At 39.9% G+C, this 26,439-nt stretch overlaps 1 protein-coding gene across 12 annotated transcripts in view; it reads right to left on the bottom strand.

Annotated features, from left to right (window-relative positions):
* Window positions 1–26,439, bottom strand: part of EFCAB11 (EF-hand calcium binding domain 11) — a 132,320-nt gene that overhangs the window by 58,167 nt on the left and 47,714 nt on the right. For 4 of the 12 annotated variants that reach the window (XM_054691694.1, XM_054691703.1, XM_054691695.1 and 1 more), the window contains exon 6: window positions 7,167–7,264. The exons of 6 other annotated variants lie outside the window; for them this stretch is intronic. In XM_054691694.1, the coding sequence (XP_054547669.1) occupies window positions 7,210–7,264 (55 nt within the window). In that variant the 3' untranslated portion in view covers window positions 7,167–7,209. Of the gene's footprint in view, window positions 1–5,704; window positions 5,723–7,166; window positions 7,265–8,486; window positions 9,080–26,439 lie in introns of those variants that run through there. 2 more of the 12 variants (XM_054691704.1, XM_054691706.1) reach the window with 2 other exon arrangements.

Genomic DNA, 26,439 nt, shown 5'->3' with positions numbered 1-26,439 from the left:
TTCTGTCACAGGCAAAATGTGCTGTGTCTTTAGGGAAAGCACCAGGGAATGCATGCCAGTCACCTGACCACATCTCCCAGGGATCGCACTTTCTGGTACGCCGGGTGACTAAGTGAAAGAATAAAGCAGTATATGCTGGGATTGTGAGATTTAAAAAAAAAAAAAAAAGATTTTATTTATGCATACAAGAGCACGGGTACAGGCTAGAGGTGGGGATATAGGGTATATGAGAGGATTCCCCAGAGACAGAGTGGGGAGCAGAACAGGCAGATCTACTGAAATACACTGCTGAGGGGAGCAGTGGGCGAGTCAAGAGAGGTCTGCTGCGCCATGTGGGTTGCTCACTGGCCAGGGATGGCACTCCTGCCGCAGTGGCTGCTGATAGCTTCATAGTGCTGAGACTTAACCCATTGCACCACCAGGGAGGCCCGAGATTTTTTTTTTAAGAGACCTAATTGAACTTCTAGTACAATTCTCTCACTTCACAGCTGAAAAACTCTAGAGGTTGACCTCGTCAAGGTCATGCAACACAAAAGGGACTAGAACCTAGTTCTGTGGCTCTAGTTCTAATGTATTTTTCCTTGATGGGCTCCTCTTAAAAGTCAAAGACGTCTTCGAGAACCAGAAGGAGACCAAAGTATATTTCTCAATTCTAAAAAGCTTGTGTTATTACTACAGCCAGACTATCTTGGGAGCTATCAATCTGGGGCATTTTTGAAAAGATACAATCAACGCAGAAAAAGCAAGGTAGATGTAAAAAATGTCTTTGAAGCTATTTTGGTAGTGACTGTCAGAAAAATGTTTGAATTTCAACTCTAGTAGGCATAAAATAAGCTTATCGAAAACACTCCTTTTGAAATCTGAATCAATGACCTAGAAATAAATCTCAGAGAGGGATAAGCGAAATTTTGAAAGAGTAGAATCAAAGAAAATAAAAATGTTATTTCCAAATGGTTTGTAAAAATAATGTTTTGGGGTTACAATGTGGAAATAGGTGTACTTTAAACCTACAGGTATTAATAATATGCTGGCATTTTTTTACACAACACTGGAAGTTAAGGAGTGAATTCCCTTCACAGGAGTTTACTCCCAGAAATGACTGAAGGATCTTGTATTACAGTCTCACCAGTAACACAAACTCTTCTCCCTCTCCAGGGTCTTTGCTCTTTGCCATCTGGCATCTACTTCTACCACTTTTCAAAAGTTACTCTAAAAGGCAAACTCGGGCCTCCCTGGTGGCACAGAGGGTTGGGACGCAGCCTATGAAGCAATCTGCAGCCACTGCAGCACGAGTTCACTCCCCGGCTGGGGATCTGACCCACATGGCGCAGCAGACCTCTCCTGACTCGACCGCTGCTCCCCTCAGCAGTATATTTCAGTCAGTCTGCCTGTTCTGCTCCCTACTCTGTCTCTGGTGAATCCTCTTACCCCCCACACCTCTGGCCTGCACCCTAGTTCTTGTATGCATAAATAAATGAATCTTTAAAAAAAATAAAAGGCAAACTCAAAAATCTAACTCTGATCTTTTATTCTTAACTTCTCTGTTTACCCCGTGTTCCTGAAATTGTCTTCCCTTTGTTCCCATGAAATTATAAGTTTCCCGCTCTCCTCTAACCATTCTTCTTCTGATGCCCTCCTAACTAAGGGCCAACTTCTCAAGGTTCTGGCTGGTCCACTTCCCTTTCTTATCCTCCATCGATGTTAACATGGCACCATGGCTCTCTCACTCCCCCTGGTATTCCAGCCCTTGGAGCCAACCTTGAAAGTTCTCTTTGCATTGCTTCCCAATTGCCAATCAGCTTTGGGGACTATTAGATCTTCCTGTGTAACATTTCTAAATTTTGACCTTCCCTTCACTTGCTATCTCCTTCACATCCTTGAAACAGGACTTCATCAATTAACTGGTCATCAATTACAACAGCTGCCTGTGGTCCAGTCTTTTCATTGTCTGGTATATCCTGTCACCAGCTAAAGACCTTCCTTATCATGTCCCTTCCTTGTCTAAGAAGCAGTAGACGTCCTGCTAAATTTAATCTGTGCCCATACCTGGAACAACTTTCTCCTTTGCAAGTCAAATCTAATACTTTCTCCAAGATCCAACATGACATTCCATCTTGAGTGAGGTCTTCCCAACCTAATCTCAGCCCACAGTGAATTTTCATCTCAGTAGTGCTATGTGGATCATGCCTTTCACACTTGCTTATTGCACTGGAAGGACAGTTCTGAAAGGAACTATGGTCATGGGGGGAAGGTTGGGCCAGCAAAAGAACCTCCATAATGTGTGTCAAATTGATATGAATTGCACGACAGCTCTGCCAAAGTTTAATCTTAATTATGTAAAGATTGAGGGAAAATAAAAGGCATATCTTGCTTCAACAGCAGTACTTATTACTTTAATTCTTTAAAGTTCAATAACAGAAATAAATACATACTAAAAGCTTTTCTTATTAGGAAAATCACTGGCACAAAATCTTTAACTAGATCTTATCACTCTGTATATCAAGGAGTCCCTTGGCATCTGAGGAGCTAAGGATTGATGAGAATGGGTGGACTCAGATATGTGAAGGATGTGTCCAAAAAACAGTGGGTCAGAGAGAGATTTTCCAAATGGGAAATGGCTTCTGACAGGAAGTTGTCTGCTAGGAACTGAAGCAAGGCTTTGAAAAATCAGTAATCATGACCGAATTTTAGTCAGGTTGACTAGTCTGAGGCACATGTATGAAACCTATAATGTATAAGTTGTTCTGAAAAGAACTCAATTATGCAGAAGAAGCAGCCAACAAGTTTTTAAAATTTGAGCATCCACATAGCAAGCATGTCAATATGTCATAGATAACAAGTCTGTCTTCTGAAATAACTGATGTCCACGATATCTTTGCTAGGCTTATAAATCTTCCCACCTTCATATCAAAGGTAGCTCCTGGCTAGATAAACTAGCAGGAAGTTGCTATAATAAGAAAGATTATTCAAAAATCATTTGTGAAAATGAAAAGCACACCTATATACTTGTTTCTAGTTTTTTCTGAGTCCCTTTTTAAAATTTTCATTTCTATGTTTGTTGCATCGTTGTTCATGTTTGTACAAGTTTGATTTCTCCTCTCAGGTGTAATCCCCATAAAATTACCACCACCAAGACATCAGTGAACTGTCACCATAGTCTCTTGAGCTCTTCCCTCCCCTGTTTTGCTCCCTCTCCCTCCTCCTCCCCTGCTGAATGTCTCTGATTTGTTGTTTGCCTGCTAGGTTTGTTGTGTTTTTTTTTTCTGATCCCTTGTATGGGTACCCTATATTCCTCCTAAGTGAAACCATCCAATACTTTTCTTTTTCCTTCTGACGACTTATTTTGCTGAGTATAATCCCTTCCAGTTCCATACATGTTGCTGCAAATGGCATGAGTTTATTTTTTTTTGATTGCTGAATAGTATTCCCTTGTGTATATGTATACCACATCTTTTTGATCCAGTCATCTGTTTTAGGACATTTAGGTTGTTTCCATATCTTAGCTATTGTTAATAGTGCTGCAATAAAAAATAGTTGTGCACGTTTCCATTCAAATAAATGTTTTTGTGTTCTTTGGGCCGATTCCTAGGAGTGGAATTGCTGGGTCATATAGTAGCTCCATTTCTAGTAGTTTGAGGTTATTTCTTTGTAGAGGTAGGTGAAATGTTTTCATTCTCTCCCTGAGCACTTACTGAGAATTGTCCAAAGCTCTGGGACTCAACAATCCCTGTCCAAAAGAAACTCACAGCCAAATAGGGGGGCTTTCAGGCATGATGGAAAGGAATGAGGAGTAAAGCACAGCAAATAACTAAAAGAGGAAGAACAAAACTAAATGGAAAATTTTAGGTTTCCTCCTAAATGCATCACACAAAGAATAATCCAATAACTCATCGTTAAATAAAGCCAGCAAAGAACTCTGCCAACTTGATCCTCGTCACATTCAGTTTTCTGAAATTCTCAAATCTGAATGTGTCAAGCCAAGACAGCAGTTAGTTACAGTCCCACAGTTTTAAGATGCTGCGAAATAGTGACTATGTAGCTGGAACAGGATTTCTATTTTTAGCACCTAGCAATAAGAAATTGTCCCAGCATTTATTTCAAAAGAAATATAACCTGATACTTTTATTTTCCAATTTGTTTTGGTGATGCTTTCTTCATCATTCTAAAAGGACTTTAAAATTCTATTATTAGATCATTATAAGACAATTCTAAGAGTCACAGGGAATCATTACAGACATTTGGGGAAGTGGTACACTGTGGTTGGAAGTAGTGTCTATGACCAAGTCCTAAGAATTCTATGGGAAATACAACACAACAAAAAAATTCTGGCTGAAGCAACATGCTCTTATAATAATTGGGGAAGGAAATAGAGTAAGATGCATTAGCAAAAGGAAACTTACTTGGTAGTCTGGGATACTCTCCCCTTCCTTATCAGTATCTACACCTCTCTCACCCTCTGCAGGACTTCTTGCTCCCCCAGCAACTGTACCTCATTTCATCTCATCTCACCTCACAGGCAGTGAATTAACCTGATACTATTTATTTTACAGTCTTTGACCTTCTTCCCCAATAGATCACGTGCTGCTCCCCAAGGGCAGGATGTATGCCTTTATTTGTCTGCGTCCCCGGCAGCTAGGAAGCATCCTGTACATGGGAAATGTCTGTTGATGAGGCTGTCGGTGTATGCGGGCATGTATTTTGATTTTATATAAATCTTAACAAAATATAGCTGGTTGGCTAGAAATGATCTGGGGTTAACATTTTTAAATGTGATAGTTTTCTTATTTAAATATTTCTAAAGAATTCAATATCATTTTGAATTATTTAGTCAAGTAAAGACAGTTAGAAATAAAACCATTCACGTTTGAAAACTGAAAAATTCATTTAGTTTGAATGGAAAATTTTCTCCTAAAACTTAGGTGAGGTATATAAAGAACAAAAAAAGGCCTCCCTGGTGGCACAGGGGTTAGTCTCAGCACTATCCAGCCACTGAGTCCTGAGTTTGATCCCCAGCCAGGGAGGTGACACACATGGCGCAACAGACATCTCCTGTCTCACCCACTGTATGCATAAGTAAAATTTAAAAAAAAAATACTTGTATGCATAAGTAAAATTAAAAAAAAAAGGATCAAATCTTTCATTAACCAATAATCCTTACTTGCATCTCTTTCCCTTCCTACCAAGCTACAGTTTATAAAATTATTGTTACATCCAATGGTTTAAATATTTTAGTAGTTTTAAAATACTGTATTATTTTATATTATTATTGAGGTAACATTTTTGGTTTATAACACTGTATGCTCTAGAGGTGTGGGCTCACCTCTTCAGATGTATGTCACCACACCACACCCACCACCCCAACACCCCTAACCCTCCACCATAGTGCTCACTCTCCACTTCCACCCTCCCCCTCTATTAGCCTCAATTCTACAGTCAGATTTCTAGAGTTTATTTTGGTTTAGTTGTGTCTGCTCCTTTGTATAGCTTCTCTATATTCCACATATAAGTGAAACTGTTCAGTATTTGTTTTTGTCTTCTGATTCATTTTGCTGGTCTGTGTGTATTACCTGTCTCCCTCCTTAGAACAGTGCCCATGCCTTATACGGGTGGGGTTATATATAATTACATCTCTATTGGTCATTGATGTCCTCAGCCACTATCCCGAACCGAACCTCCACCAATGAATCTTCTACAAATGCCTCACCATGTTCACACTTCTTTTCTAGAAGCATCGGGTTCAGAAGCAGCACAAGGAAAGAAGTGATGGGGCGCAGGACTGAGTGAGGGTTGCTCTCCCCAAGGAACAAACTGCTCAGTCCCCCTGGTGGCCTTACTGCACCAATATAAGTTCCCTTAGTGTGTCTTTATCTCTTATTTCACATTAATCTAGGTCTTCTAATCTTGTTTGATTGAATAAGTATTTTTTAAGGCAAATGCCTCTGGGAGGAATAGGAGACTATGCGTCATACACACTTTAGTATAAATTAGCTAAGTCAAAATATTTTCCTAGTAATATCCAACTGAGGTTCACTATACCAAGAAAATGAGAGCTTTGATGGGATAGAAAGAGGTGCAAGAAGATGGTGGTTTGGAAGCAGTGGGTACAAGAACACCAGGACCTCTGAGGTAGGACCCTACACAGAAGAAAGGCTCCTTCTGTTTTCTGTTTTTTTAACGCTACCAGGAACCACAGGCCTGAGGGAGTGGAACATGCCTAATATGCTAGCCCAGGGGAGGGAGCACCATTTTTATTACATTGCCTGGGCACTACACATCCCAGGTTCCAGATTCAACTTTCCCAAATGTTGGAAATGAATCCATTCGTCACTGGGAATTCTCCACTCTTGCAAAGGTAAACCTCTGAACTAATATGATGCGTGAGCAATAAATGTCCATGTAAACTGATGGATCAACAGTATGTCATCTGATCACTGACCCCAAAGAACCTGGTCTTTGAGGACAAGCCTGGCAAGACCAGAAGGACTAAGTGAAATGAATGTTCCTGATCATCTTCTAAGACTTTCATGTGGTTGGTAAGTTGGAGCAGACTGCATTTCAAACTACACGTTATAGTTCAATCATTACTGCATATGAGCTTCGTGTGGTCCTCAGGAAGACTATGATAGGAAGCATCCTACTGCCAGGAAGGAGATTTGATTTTGTATCAAGCTCCACCCAACAAGGCATGTATAAATATGCATCAAGATCAAGTGCTCCACAGAGTCGAATAATGAAGCATCTTCTGTAAAATGCTGGGCTGGAGATAATGCCGCTGGGGGTTCTCTTCTGGGGTCCTAAGTACCAGTCCTTGTCTTGTCTTCCTCAACAGCACCAGTGTGAGGTCACTCCTGGGGGGGTCCTGCTGCTACCTGTTCTCAGTTCTCAGTGCTTTTTTCCCCCAGTACTGATTAAAGACAAATCTGCAAGCTAAGGATAAAGACACTTCAAACTCCGCCTTTGAAGCCCATTTCATGGGAAGTAATTGGCTTCTCTTCTAGGGAGCAATTATAAACCAGGAGGAAAATGGCATTTCTACCTCTTCTGAGAACACCCGAGACCAAAACACCACTCAAATGGGGCTTGCTTCCTCACAGGGGCAAATGAGGGTACACCAGGTCTCACCCAGCAAAGCAGAGACACAACCATGTTCAGCTAGATAAAAATACCTCCAATGTGCTCACTGATGCTCCTCATGCTTCGGTAATGTCATCAATGCAGTTTATCCAAAAATTCTGACAATCTAGATACCGACGACACCATTTTACTGAGAAGAAAGAGTATGGAATTCAATAGAAACTGGGATCCCTTGACCTCAGCAACCCCCAAAAGAGCCTCCTACCAGCCACCAGGGTAGAGCTCAGTCCTCTTCTCCTTACTGTGTAGTTTCTCACCGCTGCAGCGTTCTGGGTACAGTGCTGCATGCTCACGAGGTGTTGAAACTCATGGCCGAAATGGTAAGGATGTGCATTGTTTAAAGGATCAGTTTGAGAATCTGCCAAACTGAGCTTGCCCTCTGGCTTGAAGAATAGGAGAAGTTTCTCTCCCTGCCCCCCACCCCCAGCCCTGTTTCAACATGAAGTGGGGGTGATGATAACCACCACCTTGAGGTTGCTGTAAAGAGTAAGTTAAACAGGAGAGAAAGGGCTTAGTCTCTAGCTGGTGATAAAAAACATTTGGCTAGTGCTATGGTGACACTATCCCAAGGGTGACCTCACAATAATATGTCTTAACTCTCAAGGTCAGCTTGACCAAAGAGTGTGCTATCCTCCTCCCTGTGGCATTCTGACGGCCAAAAGTCACCCCCTTGGGGGCTAAGCTGTCAGCAAGAAGCTGCAGTCACTCTCGGGGTTCACAGGAAGCTCAAAATGATCCTTAGGGTTTGGCCACCTAAACAAGGGTTGAAGAAACTTCCTCTCGATGAGGTAGATGATAGAATCAGGAAGGGAAGTAAGACTGGCTCCCCCACTGCCCGTGGACAGCTAAGCTGGTGGAGTCCATTGAATATCAAGTACACATAATATTTTCCCCAATTTCTCAAATGTCTGAGTAGTGTCCCCTCAGCTTTATAAATATAGAAAGTGTTGGCAGTGTGTTCAGGAATGATGAAAACAAATTGGATCTAGAATTAGACAGCCAACCAAAATAATTTTTAGCTAATCTTAGCTTAGGCAAATATGAGAGCACAAATTACTTTGCAGTAATTTCCTGCTCTATTTACTATCTAAGAGAGGTCAGACACCTAACTTCTCCAGTATTCCCTTTAAGGTATGAGGGTATGTCATTCTCCTGTTGGATACTGTGGGGTTCTTAAGGGAAGACATTATCCTCTACTTGCTTAGGTCCACACAGCCACCTGGTAGATATTATGCAACTCATTGCAAGCCAAAGCTGCTAATTATAAACTAAATTTCCCTAAGTGGGTCACAAAAATTTATTATGTAATTGTTGATACCAACTGAATATATGTGACAAATAACTATATTAGGAAGCATGATAATAATTCAAAACTTGTGAACCCTCCCAAACTTAAGAACTAGAAAACTGCTGATATTCTTGTAGCTCCCTGAGTGCCCTGCTGATCCCGGCCCTGTGTCTTTCCTCCTGGAGTCATTGTTCTCCTGAATTTTGAATTCAACATTCCTCCCCAAATATGGATTTTGAATGTATATTATTTGGTTTGGCAAAGCACTGCAAAAACGTTGAGACCTTTATCTCCAAGTGAATCTGAAGTTGGCACTTAGAGTGCAGTAGGGGGACCGGTCTTCCTTAGCAGGCCTGAGGTATTCGGCTCCTACTTTTCCAAGAGACCAGCCAAAGTTCCACAAATTCTCCTGGTTTCTGTCCATGGGAGTCACAAATTTCCCCTCAAGTATAGGTGTCTGTAAAGCTGTTGTCTTAAATGGGGGTAGAATCTTTATACTGGTCAGTACAAGAGAATGGACTTGAGAATGGCCGCCACGTTGGTGGGGAAGTCCTGCCTGGCTGTCTGGCAGCTGCCTGTGAATTTACTGCAACCACCTCCTCGATTTCTCTTCATTAACAAATAACAAAGGGCAGGATCACCGTTGCCTGGTTCACCCTAGAAATCAACATATTCATTAGTAATTTCCATGGGCTTCCTTTAGAACCTGCTAAGGCCCATAATTTCTTCACCCGTCTTCTAGAAACCATGTCACTGTCAGCATCCCATGCTTGTTCAGTTAAGAACTGTGAAGAATCTGAGAACTCAGCCTCCTTGCAAGCTATATAGGTAGCCCACCATAGTTTCATGGATCCAGCAGAAGAAGCCGACAGCTGGCTCACAGACAAGGGACTTCATTACTCAAGGCACACCAAGCAGCACGAGTGTCAGCATACTGTGTCAGTTTCCTTTCTCCCCCAGGTCTATGGGGTGATGCAGTTGGGTCACAGAGATGCCTGCGCACTCAGAGCCTGCACTACAGAAAGAGAACTTTGAGCTTAGGGAGCCTGGGGCCTTTCAAATGGTCAGTAAGCAAGGCTGCCATTGTTCTGGAGGCGGACCACTAACTCCAGTCTTCTCAGGCTGTTCACTACACCAACACCCTTGGAAAAATGTTCTAGAACAAAGGGCAGTCAGTGCCTCTCACAAGATGTGCAGAAACGAGAGGGCCACAGATCCCCATAGTCTCCCACTAGCTGTTATACTTCCATTAAAATTTTTATTAAGGGCCTCCCTGGTGGTGCAAGGGGTTAAGCACAGCACTGTGAAGCTGTCCACAGCCTCTGAAGCACAAGTTCGATCCCTGGACTGCCAGGGAGCTACACACATGGCGCAGCAGACCTCTCCTATCTCGCCCGCTGCTCCCCTCAGCAGTATATGCCAGTAGATCTGCCTGTTTTGTTCCTCACTCTGTCTCTGGCCTGTACCCCAGTTCTTGTATGCATAAATAAATAAATCTTTAACAAAATTTATTAAAAATTTCACCACCCCACACCTCTGGCCTGTACCCCAGTTCTTATATGCATAAATAAATAAATCTTTAACAAAATTTATTAAAAATTTCTTAATGTGTGATTGTTTTTTTTCCCCACTATTAAGCAGGAAGGAACAATAATTTTGCCTCATAATATTACCTTGGAATTTAATAATTCTAAAAAACACAGATCTGCTGTCAGATCGATCTATGAAAATACGTAAAGCTCTAGCCAATGTCTATATGGCCAGCAAGTCTTCTTGAAAAGACATAAGCTCATCTTTATAGCAAAGCCCCTACTTTACATTATCCTACAATTTGCACCTTTTCTTTCCAAATCTGCCAGTTTTCCCATGTTACTAATGTACTGACCTCTTCTTCCTATTACCCTGTAATTCATACCTTTCCTTTAAGTCCATCACAGTCCCTGCATTACTAACAGACTGACCTCCCCTTTCTATTATCCTGCAATTTACACCTTTTCCCTCTGACTCCATGAGATTTCCCAGGTCATCACTAATGCACTGACATCTCACAATTTGCACTTCATTCCTTGCAATTTGTACTCATTTTTCAGAAAAGCTGGGGGGAAGCTGCATTGTTACTGTGTGTCTAGGGCTGAAGAACAGAGACTGCTGAGATGGGGGTGCTGGATTCTCTATACCCCCTGCACAGGGCTCCTGATTCTGAAAGGCGTTCGGAAGAGATGAAATATGAGGGGCTGGGCCCTGAGCTGATGGCTCAGCACAGGATAGAAAGGAAGATGTCGATTTTATAATCTGTCCTTTAAGAACACTTCAGGGGCTCCTGATGAGAAACAGCTCTACCAACTAGCTTCATTTACATCGAATGTGTTCTTTTTTTATTGTGCTCATATGAAAGAGATGCTTTCTCATATATTAACAATTTCCCTCACTTCGTAGCTATGTTTCCTCCAGCCACTTTGAGGTAAGATTTCCTGCAGAATGCGCCACCTACATTGAGTCCTAAATGAGGTAGGCTTGGTGAAAAGGGGAGGAAGGGCTAAGAAAATCCCAGGGGTGGAAAGCAGAGAGCTGTGCAAAGACACAGTGGCACAAGTCTGATGCCTTTCCTGAACAGTCTGAGTAGAAGAATCTGGATATTCTCCTCGATGTGGCCGGGGACCACTAAAGAGACATTTTAAGCAGCAAGAGTTATGTGTTTTCCTTTGAAATCAGACTAAATCTCTCAGATGGGGCAATGGAGTTTACGTTAGAACAGAGAAGATACTGGAGCCAGGAAACAAATGAGCAGAGCCCACGATGAGCTGGTGAGGAGATGAGAAGGGCTCAACTGTGCCCCCCAAAGTCACATGCTGAAGTCCTAGCCTCAGTGCCGCAGAATGTGACTAGTTAAAGACACAATTGAAAGGACCTTTGTAGGGTCAGTTAAGCTAAAAGGAGGTGCTAGGGTGAGTCTTCATCCAACATGCCACATGCCTGTAAAAGAAGAGCAAAGGAGTACACAGACGCATGGGGGGTGACAAGCTAAGGGGAGAGGCCTCGGAAGGAACCAAACTGCTGCACCCTGAACCTCATATGTCCAGGCTCCAGAATTTCAAGAAAATAAATGTCTGTTGTTCAGCTCCCTAGTCTGGGGTGTGCATGATGGCAGACCAGTACAGCATGGATGGAGGAGGACGTGAGAGAGGAGCTGATGCGGAGGGTTCTGGTCTGGCAGTGGGATACGTGGGGAGACGGTGAGCCAAGAAAAGCAATACAGGAGAGAGGAAGATGGGGAGGTCTGGGGTGAAAGCCCAGATAAAGCATTTAGGACCTGTGTTATGTGGGTGCACCGTGAGGACACCCAGAGAGTGATTCGGGAGGAGATGGAGACATGCGTCTGGCGTTCAAACAGGACTGAGTTAGAGGAAGGGGACATGAGGCTGTGAATGCACCTCTCAGAGAAAGTCTATTGATAAAAAGGAAAGAACTGGGAGGAGCCAAGATTACATCCCTGGAAACAGGGTAATGAGGCCAAGGAAAGAGAGTTCTAAAAAGACCAGGCCCAGGAATGGGGAACATCACAGACACCAATGGAAGGGGGTATTTCAACATGGGGAGTGGTGATCAGGGTTGAGTATGGAGGTCAGAGACTCTGTAGAGTGACCATGGAATATGACATTTAGGAGATCACTGGAGACTTCAGCAAAATTGTTCAGCAGAGCTGTTAGAAGTGAAAGCCTGCTGCACCGAGTTGAGGAGTGGGAGACTGGGGTGGACAAGAAAACAGCACACACAGATTCCTCTCAAGAGAAGCTTGGCTGAGCCAGAGCTCGGGGTAAGGTAGGGTTCGGAGTGGTGGGCTCAACTGTCATTGTCAGCTGCGGCAGTGCCGGTGGTGCTGGAAAGGGGGAGACAGTTCTGCTAGGCAGATGGAGCAGGAGAGGTCCCTTCCAAAGGTCAGAGAACCCAAATCCTCTTTGCCACGTTTTCTCTCCAAGGCTTCATTGAACATCATCCTCACAATGAGTTGTTCCTGGTCCCCTGGGGGTGGCTGATTAGAATTAGAGCAACTCCTGCTCATGATATGCTTGTGGGGGCATGTGACCCATTTGGGGACAGTTCCTGATGGGCTTCCCTGTGATGGGAGATGGATTATACATTTGATACTATGAAGGGGTAAGTTCAGTCAGGGGAAGAGGAGAGAGGGACAGTAAATCAAGGAGGTGAAGGGGAACTTGATCCTCCGGCAGGGCTGCTTGTCATCATTAAAGTTAAATGAATTCTAGTCCCTTCTATGCATTGGCTGTCACCCCTGGACTGCAAATCCCTTACCTTCAGCCATATGCCAGTGTTAAACCCAGACACCCACACAATGCCAGGTAGAAGGAAACCAGCCAAAATTGAATGGGAGTCTGTCCATTGCAGAGGTCATGGCCCTAGAGCCAGGACTTCAGGCTCCGTCGCCTAGGTCCTGCTTACAAGACAAGAATGCACAAAAGTGAGCATTCACAGCGGATGTCTACACCTGCTCATGAGAACAGGATAGATCAGGGAGGGATGTGTGTCTGAGATGGTTGTTGAGAGAAGTCAAGTTTACATCCATGGAAACAGGATAATGAGGCCAAGAAGAGGGGTTTAAAAGGTAGACTAGAGTAGACTGGATGGGGACAGTCATTCAGTATAAGCAATCTAAGACAATTCAGAACAAGGGGGCGATGGAATGTTTGGGGTTTATGTTTGTCTAACTTCACTGATTCTCAGGACATTTTTTTCCACTTTAAAATCTCTAAAACTGCAATGCATGTTACAATCACTGGCATCTAAGCATTATGTCATCATTTAACAGGCAGGTTTTTTCCATTCATTAGTGGTGCATAATAGGATGCTGTCCTGGAATCAATGGCTCCTCAGACTTTGTGAAGGATGTAATTACTTGGACTTGCTGCTTTGGTGGAAGTGCTCAGCTTCAGCAACGGGTAAGTCCTAAGGATGATCACAAAAGCAATGCCTCACAGGATCCCCTTGAGCAGCTATGGGAGCAACTGTGAATTTAATTGTCCACTCAAAACAATAAACAATAAGAACTAGCAGTAAGTGTTATCATGCAGTCTCATAAGTAAAGATATTCAGGTCCCCAAACTCAGTAATAAAGGGTCCAATTCTTATCACTTTTGTTCAACTGTTGCTATGTTTGTAATTAAGTACACACCTTCTCTCCAATGCGTGTTGCCCACTTCCTAACTGGATGATGGGAGAAAGGCTGAAGACTCGACTATTTCAAAAGACAGATGAAAATCCTCTCTTCAGTTGGGACACACTAAAACAGGGTTCTGGAGAATGCTTGGAGACAGTCACCTTTCACCAGATGAACTTGGGTAGCTCTGGATTCTGGGAGTTTATATTGCTTTCAGTGTTGACAAAGTCAAATCTAAATTCATATATTGGAAACATTCTATTTTCACTGCTGAGGATGGGATGAATCGATTTATTTGCTTATTTTTAAATGCGTCTACTGGCCTTTAGAAGCTATTATTTACATAAAGGTAGTTTTGAACTTTAAAACATGTTGGATGCTACCTACTGTCCAAATATTTTAAATAAGGAATTAGATATGTACAAAGCAACAATCCATACACAAAACAAGAAAATGAAGGATGGAATTCATCAACAAATGTCTTCCTAAATCATATTTTTAAAACAATCATTTTCAGTTATTATCATACTGAATTAAAATGTATTTTCTTAAAATATCAGATCCTATGAATACCTAAATCAATTTTCACTGCTTTATATAGAATGTGGAGTATATATTTCATAGTATTCAATATGCCTACTGTGGGTAGACGTTTTAATGGTTATGACAATTCAGAGTTTATCTTTTTAAATTGACCTAAGGAACAATTAACAAATGTGAATATTTATCTTAACCTTCTTGGAGGTCTAAATTCACGTTTCATCTTGGCTTTTCTCATTTTCACCTTGTACCTGATTACTTTACAAGGCATATGTCTCTTCCTTTAATTACTTTTTGTTCTTCCTTTTACATTCTTCTTTTTTTTTAAATGCTTGTTGCTAAGCAATATGCATAACATTAGAATAGACACTCATTATCTTTGAACATTGTCTACTTGGTATTATTTTCCTCTATTCCTTTACTTCACTTGAATTGACCTAACCTGGACTTTGTTTTCTTTTGACTATTTTGCCAAAACACATCCCCCCTCCCAGCCCTTCCTGTTCTTTGATCATTGCTCAACAGCTATTGTATTCAATATTTAGCCCCATATTTTCCTATTCTCCATTGTTTTTGCTATGCTCTGGTGGACAGACTCATACCACTATTTTCCTTTCAAGTCTACTTTCTTTGTCTTACTTCTTTCATTTGTATTTAAAGACATGAGAAAGACACCTCTTCTTTTATGAAATTCAGGTCACTTCCTATTACTTTCTTTTTATCACTTTTGCAGTTCCAGATGTTGGTTCCTTTCAGGACCAAGGCACCTATCGTTGCCCTCCTCTTCCTATCCCTATTGAGCAAGTGTAATATGACTGGTCTAATTCTGTAAAGCCAAGTCACTGACTCAAATCTGTTCTATTTTTCCATGAGCCATGATGCATTTCATTTATTTAGCTGCCAAACTGAACCACCAGAAAAAGTCGTCTGATAATCCCAGCAACAATTAAAAAAAGGCATTTCAATTACTCACAAACATATACCATCTTTTCTTTTTCATACATGTCTGAATAAATATTTTTGAAGAACACAAGGGCATGCTTCACCTTTACCAAACCTCATTTGTAGGCTCCCCTGCACCATGGGACTCATGTGGACACTGGTTCTTATTATTATTCGTAGAGACAATGATTTCTAGTAAGATGTGGATGGGTTTATGATTCAGGATTACCTGACATTCAGCTTAATTTACTCTGGTCATATCTTATAAGGTCTTGCCTTTTGTAATTTTAAAGAGAAAAGTAATGATGCTTCCCCTAATACAACAAAGGGATATTGCAGCATTCCAGATGAACTTTAAGCAAAATTCATCATGTATAAAATGTCTGAAATGAAGTTGTTCCATGAGGAATGTCAGATATATATACTGTCGTATACATACACACATGAGTATATCCTCTTTTCACATCTGGCCTATTAATAATTTTTCAGCTTCCATTTACTTGAAGTTTTGCAAGCATATCTTTCTTAATCTTTACTGGATGACTCTTTTCTCTTGAATTCTGGACCACAAAGCCAGATGAAAAGGGCTCAAATTAATCGATGTCATCCTCAAGTGTTCTTAGCATGTTTTGAATATATCCTAAGCTGAGAATTTGCTCCCATTTTTGTTTCTTTGGAAGGTAGTTTATAATAAGTTGAAAAATGATAATGGAAAGTAGATTTAAAAATGGGGAAAAGTAAATGTTAATTACTTAAACGACAACAAGTGATAAAACTATGCTAACTATGTCTATAAACTCTGTGGCTTAGGATTTAGGGAAGCAATTAGCGTAGATATCAAGAGTACAAGCTTTGGGATTTGTCAGCACAGTTTCCTTGGCTAGTTCACTAAAATTAAAACTAATATTATTTATTAGGGCAGTGGTTAAGAATGCAAGGTCAAAAATTTACAAGGAAATGCAAGGAGTTAAGAACAGTCAAGACAGTGTTAAAGAAATTACAAAGCTGTAGAACTTACACTACCAATTATATAGTCTATAATTGGTATTATAAAGCCCTATAATTAAGAGTATAGTATTGGCATAAGGACAAACAAATAGATCAATGTAAAGTAAGAGACTCCAGGGAACCATGGGTGTTCCTTTCTCTCAAGTCTGAAGGAAGTCTAGAAACAGATTACTTTCTTCTTCAGGGAACCTCAGTCTTTTCTTACAACTAACTGATTAGATGAGGATTAGATGAGGATACCCACTCACATTATGAAGAGTAATCTGATCATATCTTTAAAATATCTGCACAGCAACACTAGAATGATATTTGATCCAAAATTGGGTATACATCCTAACCAAGTTCACACATAAAATAATGAAATTTGCATTAGGCAAAGACTGCTAAGACCAAAAAAGGCACAAATTATTTAAAATATTGATAAACTGAATTTTGTCAAAGATTAAAAAAAACTTTCCTTGATTTCTGGACCTACTAAACATAGAGCTTCCATATGATCCAGCAATTCCACTCCTAGGTATTTACCCAAAGGACACAGAAACATCAATCCCAAAGAGCACCTGCACCCCTATGTTTATAGCAGCACTATTTACAATAGCTAAGCTTTGGAAACAGCCCAAATGCCCCAAAATAGATGACTGGATCAAGAAGATGTGGTACATATATACCATGGAATATTACTCAGCATTCAAAAAAGATAAACACATGCAATTTGCAGCAACATGGATGGCGCTGGAAGGGATCATGCTCAGCGAAATAAGCCGAAAAGAAAAAGAAAAATACCGGATGGTCTCACTCATAGCAGGAATCTAGAAAACTTAAATAAGGGATCAGGAAAATGAATAACTATAAGAAAGTGAAAATCAAAATCAACAAAAAACTATGAACCAGAAACACTTTTTGGGGGGTGGGGGCTGGGAGGGGAGGGATTGGGGTCAGAATGGGGCATGTGCAGTTGTATGGGGGAATATAAAAATAAAATTTATTATTTAAAAAAAAAAAAACCTTTCCTTAAAAGAAAGCATTAAGAAGATGAAAATAAAAGTCAAAGACTGGAACCTATATCTGGAATAAACAACTTTAACAAAAACTTTAAAGTGGGCAAATATTTGAACTTTATTACAAGAGATATGAAAGACAAACAGGGACAAGAAATAGCTGTGCTTAAGTCATCAGTCATTAAGGATGTATAAATTATAAGTCCAAGGAGATAACTAGTATAAATCCTTTAGAAATGACAAAATACAAGCACAAAGCAATAAGACCAAGGGCTATTCACAATGAACGGCAGTTAGCAGTTTCCTGTTTTGCTACTGAGAATGGAATTAGCACAGCCACTTCAAAAAAAGTTTGTCAGTTTCTTATAAAATTACAAAATACCCTTAACATGTGACTTAGAAATCACACTTATAAACCCAAAAGAAATGAAGCCAATATCCAAACAAAAAACCTGAACACAAATGTTTATGGCAAATGCTTATGATTGCCCCCCACTGGAAACAATCCAAATAAAACTGTGGTATAGCCATTCAATAGAATGCAACTCAGCAATGAAAAGTAACAAACAACTGATACATGCGACAATGTGGATGAATTTCTAATACATTATGTGAAGCCAGGTGGAAAAAAATTCAAACTGTATGGATTCCATTTATATGACATTCTAGAAATGGCAATAATAGATTCAAAAATAAGATCATGTGCCAGAGACTGGGAGGAGAGGGAAGAAAGAGAAAGAGAATTTTATTGTTGATTAAGTTGTTGCTTACATTAACAGCATACCTTTAATAATACTCATGACTGTTTCCCCATTAATGCAGAGTTATCCTCTATGTAAATTATTGCAAATTACACCTCAATATACCAAAGTTAAAAATAGTGGCACTGAAGTCAAAAAGGAGGAGAAAAATGTTATATTAGGATAAAATTAAATAGGAGAAGAAAAACAGAAATATGCCTCCAAAAAGAAAGGATGTAAAATTTCAAATTGTTAAGGAAGAATTTGGTCACATAATTTTAAATCCTTATTCACCCATTTTTAAAGAAAAATGATGAGGGGCCTCCCTGGTAGCCTAGGGGTTAAGTCTCACCACTATCACTGAGTTTGATCCCAGCCAAGTAGCTAACCCACATCATGCAGCAGACCTCTACTGTCTCGCCCACTGCTCCCCTCAGCAGTGAATTTCAGTAGATCTGCCTGTTCTACGCCCCAATCTGTCCCTGGGGAATCCTCTCACCCCTCCACCATATCTGTGACCTACACCCAAGTTCTTCTATGCAAAAATAAATAAAAGAAAAATTAAAAAAAGAAAAATGATGAGTATCAAATCACTATGGTATTGAAATTCCACCATACACATTTAAAAGAATGATATAACAATTTTATTTTAAAACATCAATATTTATAATACCTTGTAAATTATATATTTTGCAACCATGTATTCTTCCTTTGAAAAATTGTAGTTATCAACCTAAAAAAGGCACAAAGAAGCACATACTTTTTAAGAATCCTTTTAGGGAGATATAAAGACGACTGCTCAAGAATACCTTTTCCGGGCCTCCCCTGGTGGTGCAGCGGTTAAGCGCTGGGTTGTGAAGCTGCCCGCAGCCTCTGCAGCGCCAGTTCGATCCCCGGCTGCAGGGTGTGAGGGTCCCACATGGCGCACAGACCTCTCCTGCCGCCCACTGCTCCCCTCAGCAGTGTACTTCGTCAGTCTGTTCCCCTCTCTGGCTCTGTTGAATTCTCTCACCCTCCCGTGCTTCTGACTGTACCCAGTGCTTGTATGAATAAATAAATAAATCTTAAAAAAAAAAAAAAAAGAATATCTTTTCCCAAAACTTTGCAACAGGTATGGCCAGATATGAGCCCCAAAGTCTCTGGGAGGCAGACATTATGCCTTCAACCAAAAGCAACTTGTCTGTTTATCTAAATGTGCTTTACAAACACTGTCATTGTCGTTTTCAGTTATTCACTATTTTCAACTAAGGCTGCAATCTTTCTCTTTGTAACCCTTGCCAGAATTTCCCCAGAGCAGTGCTTTACAAAGTTTTTTTCACCTTTGATCTATAGGTGACTGAATAAATAAAACATAGAATTCTCTTCAATGAGACTTAACCTAGCAATAACAATGAAGGAGTACCAGAGTCATGTATATCATTACGGATGGGTCTCAAAAACTTAATACTGAGTGAGAAAAATCACCATGTGGATAACATTTAAAAACATGTCAAATAAGAGAATGTATTGTTTATGAATAAATATCTATGCAGTGATATTAAAACAGTCACAAGATTGATAAATAGCCAATATAGATTAGCACATTTCTCTCTCTAGAGATGGTAAGGAATTGGGGGAAATCACATAGGGGTTTTCAACTCCATGAGTAATACTTTATTTCTTAAGAAGTTTGAAGTAAATATGGCAAATGTTAAGACTGGGTAAACCCAGGTAGCTAAAATGCAAATGTTAAATTCTATTATTACTCTCTGTACTTTTCTGTGTTTAAAACATTTCCAATGAACACAAAAAGGTGAAAGTATGTATTGGCATCTTGGTATCTGGCAGGAGGCCTGGCTGATTGTAGATTTGATCATATAGGTGTGAAAGAAAGAAAATCAACAAAATTGGACCAAAGGGAAAAAGAATTAACAGAGGCAGAACTGAGTAAATGAAAAAGAACTACTGTGAAGGAGCCGTGTGGCCAGCCCTGCCCACCGGCCCAGAACACGGAAGCTGCTTTCTGGAAGCCTGGCACCTCTCTGCCCACGTCTGACCAAGCAGGCATTTCCTTGTGATAACATCTGTTATCTCCTAAGTTCCTGTCTTTCTCAAGCGCAAACTATGTCTAATGAATTTAAGGTACCATTTTACCCTGTCTGGAAATTAACATATACCCAGACCAAAACATAAAACAAAAAAACAAAACCACCCAATGACTGCCCAAAAAAAAGAAAAGTAACTCCCCCTTTTCTGAGAAAACCCCACCTACGTCAACACTTTTATAAACCAAACCTGGGGGAAAGGGGTGGGTTGTTGAAGAAAGAGTTGACAGAGTCCCCGTTCCTACCAGTGTGTTCCTCCAGGTTGGAATCATCACCTTGATTTTCTAACAAACTCTGTCTATCATGGAGACCTTTATTCCAATCAATTTAAGGCAGGTATACAATCTTCAGAGCCCAAAGAATCAGAACACTTAATCAAGTCTGGAGATTAAATACACATCATTAACTCTTTAGTTAGATAATTATTGGAAGCTAAACTGAAGGTCAGTCTAGACACTGTCTTCAAGTTCTAAGAAACTCAAAGAAAATCTGATAGCTTTGAAATGATAAAGATCCATTAGCATGTCTAACATAGGTTATTTTCCTGCAGTCTTTAATAAATTAATTCATTGCATCATCCAACAAGGACTAAATGATCATGTTTTGTGCTAACCTGAACATCCAGAGGTGACTGGGACAGGGCAGGCCAGGTGAGTGCTCTCAGGTGAGCAGCAGACAATAAAGCAAACAAGAAGACAGATCACCTTAGCAATTGCTAAGTGCAAAAGAATATAAAGCTAGGCAGTAGGGATTTACCGGGGGTGGCTGAGGGTGGGTAGTAGAAAGAAGACCCTTTAGATAGGGAAAGCCTCTCTGATGATACAGGATTGACAGGGAACCAATACAAAGAGCTGGAGTAAAAGGTGCAAAAGTCTTGAACAACCAGATGCACCTGATCACAAAAGCAAAATGAGTTAGACTTATGCTTTCAAAGCTCATAGAAATACAAGGACACTTCTCATCACATAGTAATTTGAAAGTTTCAGAATTTGTTTTTAAAAAGGTTAGACAACATTAAATAGGTTTTGTCTTGCTTTGTTTAACCCCAGGACTTTAAGCTATTAATGTACTAATAAGGAGCACTATAAGCTTTTACTGGGAATAGCCATTTTTGAAGGAACAGCTCATAATCCTGTACTTCTCACAATCTAAGCACTCCTTATAGTAATATGGGGGGTATTGAGAAACTATATCAGTGTTTTCATCAACATTTTGAAGCACTCCATAACATTTTATCAGGAGAAAATAAGGGGGAGAATGAACAGGTTTTATTAAATCCTATGGAAAAAAATTAAATAGCTTTTACCTTAATGTTTTAGCAGAAATTTCATGCAGTGTTCTGTTTAATAGAAACTGATCTAAATAATTATTAGCACGTCTTTAGTCATTTAAAAAAATAATTACATCTGGCCAGTTAGACTTGAAAGTTTAAGGTAACTCAGATTATTTACTTAGAGAATCCTTGAATACATATTAGCTGATGATTTTATAACAGAATGGAGAGGGATCTTATGAAGGGCCTTTTTTAATTTGAAAAAAGAATAAACCTATTAAGCCATATTTAAAAAGTAAAAATAAAAAATGGTAAACCTAGAAATAATCTGTTTCCTATCAACAAACATTTAAGAAATATCAGACCTCAGTCATATAGTATGACTTTTTACATGGTATAAAAAAAACAGTATTATGGCACTAAAACAAAACAACACTGAGGATAAATAACAAGGATTCCTTAAGGTATTGACTGAATGACAATGGTAAAAATCAACCTTTTTCTAACATATGTACCAATCACTCTGAAAAGACAACACACTGACTGTAAATATATTCTTGGGAACAGGTGTTCTGGAGTAAAGCAAGCAAGCTTAGGCAGGGATCAAAAAAGCAGGTGCCTATGAACAGTAAAATAATATTACAGTAAGACATTAAACATCTGTATCATATTTCAGCACATGTGCTAACACTCAAACTTTAGTTGAAGCCATAATGTATTTTCTTGGGAATGGATAGAGTAAGTAATGGAACTCTTCATTTCAATCAGAAAAAAATAATCTACAGAATACTTATAGAGAGGAAAGCTCATCTGCTGTATTAGTTGTCAGCTATATCCCAGATGGCCATCTTAAATGCATTTAAAGACCATTCCCTGAAATCGCTGTCCAATATACCGAGAGAGACAATATGGCCAATGCAATGATGAGAATTACAAGGAAGGGATTAAAACATAAAGTGACTTGTCTTTGTTTTTAAACCATGTGCAATATACCTCCTGGTTTGCAGTTCTAACTTCCACATCTCAGAAGATGGCAAAAGGAGAAACAGAAAGAAGAGTGGAAACTAATGAGCAGTCAAGGACCAGACAAGCTTTCTGTAGGAAGAAGGGAAAAACCATTCAGACTTCTCAATCCAGAAGATCATGGCTGAGAAAAACTTATGATAATTGGGATGCTTTTCCAAATCCAGACATTAGAGCCGTAGACAAAACTGAGGATCGAAAGAGGCTGCAGGAAGACAGCTTCTTTTCTTCACAGTTTTATGAAACTGTATGGAACATCTGGCGTCAGACAAAATGAAATGAAAAAAGCAACAAAGTAATTGTGAAATCATTGGTTCTGAAGCCTGACTAAGTTTGAATCTTAGTTCTGTGACCCTGAATAATTTTTTAACCTGCCTCAGTTCCTTATCTATAAAATGGTTGTTATGAGGAAGAAAATGAATAAAGAACAGTGCTTGCCACGGAGCAAGTGATCTAAAAGCTTCAGTGATAACTCATGCCAGAAGAGAACCTGCATGGCAGGCCTGGTTGCCATTCTGCTGCCCTGGCCCCAGGTGGGATCTGGAAACATGCATTTGGGGAAGACTCCCACAAACATCATTGCTGAGAGAACCGCCAAGCTAAAACTGTGCTACAATTCTGAACACCAGCTTTCCTTCTGGGAGTCTGGAATTTTGTACATGCCAGGCAGACACTGCCTGCATGATCAGCGACAATAAACTCTGGGCCTTGAGTCTCCAATGAGCTTCCCTGGTTGGCAACATTTCATATGTGTTGTCACAACTTGTTTGTTGGGGGAATTAAGTGTGCTCTGAGTGATCCCATTGCAAGAACACTCTGGAAGCTTGCACCTGGTTTCTACTATACCTCACTCCATGTGCCTTTCCTTTGCTAATTTTTTCACCATTAAAAGAAAAAGGGAAAAAACCCATAGCAGTAAGTACAATTACATGCTGCATCCTCCCAGCCAATCATCAAAGCCGGTGGTGGTTTGGAGGGACCATCAACATATTCAGACATAGTTAATCTTATCAAGCAAGGTATAAGCATAGGAAAAATACATTTTAATAAATCTTCAAGTTTGATAAAAGTGATACTTAGTTCTAATTCCTTGATTGAAAACAGAAAGCATTGCTTATTTTTTCTCATAAATAATGGATGAAATAAAAAATTGAGATTCAATATGTTCGTTAAATTATCGCTATTTCCTGACAATGTGCTTTGATACCACATGAGAAATACTTAGCTAGTGCTTTCTAAATGATATTCAAGACCAGAAAAATAAATGTCCAGAAAAATTTGGACATATCCTTCAAACAGCCATAGACTATACAACACAGGGCCTCCCTGGTGGCGTAAGGGGTTAAGCACCACACTGTGAAGCAATCTGCAGCCTCTGCAGCACGAGTTCAATCCCCAGCTGGCCAGGAAGCAACCCACATGGCACAGCAGACCTCTCCTGTCTCGCCCGCTGCTCCCCTCAGCAGTGTATTTCATCAGTCTGCCTGTTCTGTTCCCCACGCTGTCTCTGGTGAATCCTCTCACCACCCCCACCCCTACCCCATATCTCTGGCCTGTGCCCCAGCTCTTGCCTGCATAAATAAATAAAAATCTTTAAAAAATATATACAACACAACTAAGATTTCAGACTCACTAGACTTTAGAAATATATCACTAATTTTATATATTTTCTACATCTCTTACAAATAAGTGGTTAGTCTTTTTAACACTTAAATCTAATGCTCTGCACTATAAATCAATATTTGGAAAATAATTTTGAAAGAGAGGTTTAAGAGAAAAAGTATTTAATAATTCATGTGAATTTATGGTTTGGGATAATCAAATCAATTCCCCCACTGAAAAAAATAAGAATGTTAAATAAGACTGTAAAATAAAACTACCTTAAAGGAGGCAGTGAACAAAAAAGATAATGGGGCCAGGCTATATTCTTGGGGGAGCTGAAACCCAACAAGCTTAGTGGAAAGTCAGCATCCCACCTAATTTTCAAGAGCAGAATTGGAAGTCTTCTGAAGAAAATATGGGTATCTCTCTGATTTGGGGATAAGAAAGGGATTTTTAAATAGTATATAATCATCCTACTCCACAAAAAAAATTCATAAATTTAACCAAACTAAATTTTGTTTATATTTCAAAGGATACCTGAAGAAAGTGAAAAAACAAGTCACAAACTGAGAAGAAATACTATCTTGGTATTTAACTGACAAAATACCAAGAACATATTCAAAGAACATGCTCAAATCAATAAAATCAGTAGAAAAATGGGTGAAAACCATGGACAGATGTGAGAACAGAGCAATAAAGATGAAGAGAGACTATAGCTGACTTGTATGATTCAGGGAATACAGCTAAAGCCCACAGAGATATTACATGCACTCCATTGAAAAAGACTGAGGCGTCTGACAATACCACATGTTGGAGAAGATGCAGGTCAACAGATGTCCTCATTCACTGATGGTGGGAGTGCAAATGAATACAAGTGATTTGGAAGTATCATTTGATATGTTAGCACTACTTAAGCAAGCAACTACAAACACTATAGCCCAGCAATTCTACTCTTTGGTACAAATCCAAGAGAAACACTTACAAGTGGATACCATGAGTTATGATACAAGACTGCTTACACATTATTTGTAGAAATAGCAAAAACAAATGGAATCAGGAGGGAGAAACAAAATCCCTATTAATAGGAGAACAGATCATGTTAAGCACATCTAAAATGAGTAAATTACAATAACTTACAAAACAAGGATAAATATTATCCTGTTGTTGAATGAAAAAGGCAAAAAATAAAAGTATATACTGACACTATCATATGGTTTTAACATGAAGAAGATTAAGTGATAGGGAAATATGCAGGTCTGTGTATAAATACACACATGCATTTATGTATGTCTGCAAACATGCATATGCGTGTGTGTATGTGTGTGTGTGTGTGTGTACAGTGTGGTTCCTCAGGAGGATGAAGGAACACATGGGTATATGTAAGTTAGTGGTAATATTTTGTTTTTGGCTTGAATGTGCTAATTTTATTGTTAAACACACTCACTTAAATAAAACAACTTAGCTAAGCATGGGAAAATTATATTTAAAAATTAACTGCACACATTTACAAATTTATATCTTGTTACTATCTGATCCAAACTATTGCACCAGCATCTTAATTTATGCAAACTGCTAATATGACATTTTGGAATAATTTACCATAACATTTAACTTATTTATACAACCTGTGGAAAGACTAGCATGTAAACACCAGTGTAAAACAGAGAAGAAAACAGTGTATGTTGCTTTCGTGAAGCTTATTTAGCAAAGCATGATAAATAGTTTCTCCAGTACTAAGAAACTGAAAAGATGCCAAGAACAAAAAGCCAAATGCACTGAGACCTATCAGTCAAGGAAATCAGCTCTAAAAATACACACCACTTGATCAAAATAAGAATAAAACTGTGATTCTATAATCCATGTGCTATAGACTGAAATTTTATGTCCCCCAACAATTATTATGTTGAAACCTCACCTCCCAAGTGACAACAGTAGGAGGTGAGCCTTTGGGTAGTGATTAGGTAATGAGGGCAGAGGCCAATGTGGGGTTAGTGTCCCTATAGAAGGGACCCCAGCGAGCTCCCCTGCCAATTCCACCCCACATAGTGAGATCAGGAAGTGGGTCTTCCCCAGGCACCAATTCTACCAGCACCCAGATCTTGGACCCCTAGAGCCTCCAGAACTGTGGGAAATAAAACTCTGTGTTCAAACCAATTCAAACCACCCAGCTCATGGTTCTCTACCAGCAGCTCAAATGGACTATGGAGACGCCATAGGGGATGAGGACCTGGCTCTTAATCTTTATCTTCACCCACCAGGATGTGCACATCAGGTGGGTTATTTAACCTTTGCGTATAATTAACAGATTTGGGGCCTCCCTGGTAGCTCAGCGGTTGAGTGCTGGGTTGCGAAGCTGCCCGCAGGCTCTAGCAGTGCAGGTTCAATCCCTGGCTGCTTCCCGGCAGCCAGAGGAGGGCCCCACATGGCGCGCAGACCTCTCCTGCCGCCCGCTGCTCCCCTCAGCAGTGTACTTCGGTCCTTCTGCCTGCTCTGCTCCCCGCTCTGGCTCTGGTGAATTCTCTCACCCTCCAGCGCTTCTGACTGTACCCAGTGCTTGTATAAATAAATAAATAAATAAATCTTAAATAAATAAATGACTTAATTAAAAAAAAATTAATAGATCTGTGCCAAGTA

This window comes from Talpa occidentalis, unplaced genomic scaffold (assembly GCF_014898055.3).
Source record: "Talpa occidentalis isolate TD23 unplaced genomic scaffold, MPIMG_talOcc4v2.1 talOcc4.11, whole genome shotgun sequence".
NCBI classification, from domain to species: Eukaryota; Metazoa; Chordata; class Mammalia; order Eulipotyphla; family Talpidae; genus Talpa; species Talpa occidentalis.
Note: the sequence above shows the minus strand (reverse complement) of the source record. Positions and strands in the feature narration are given on the sequence as shown.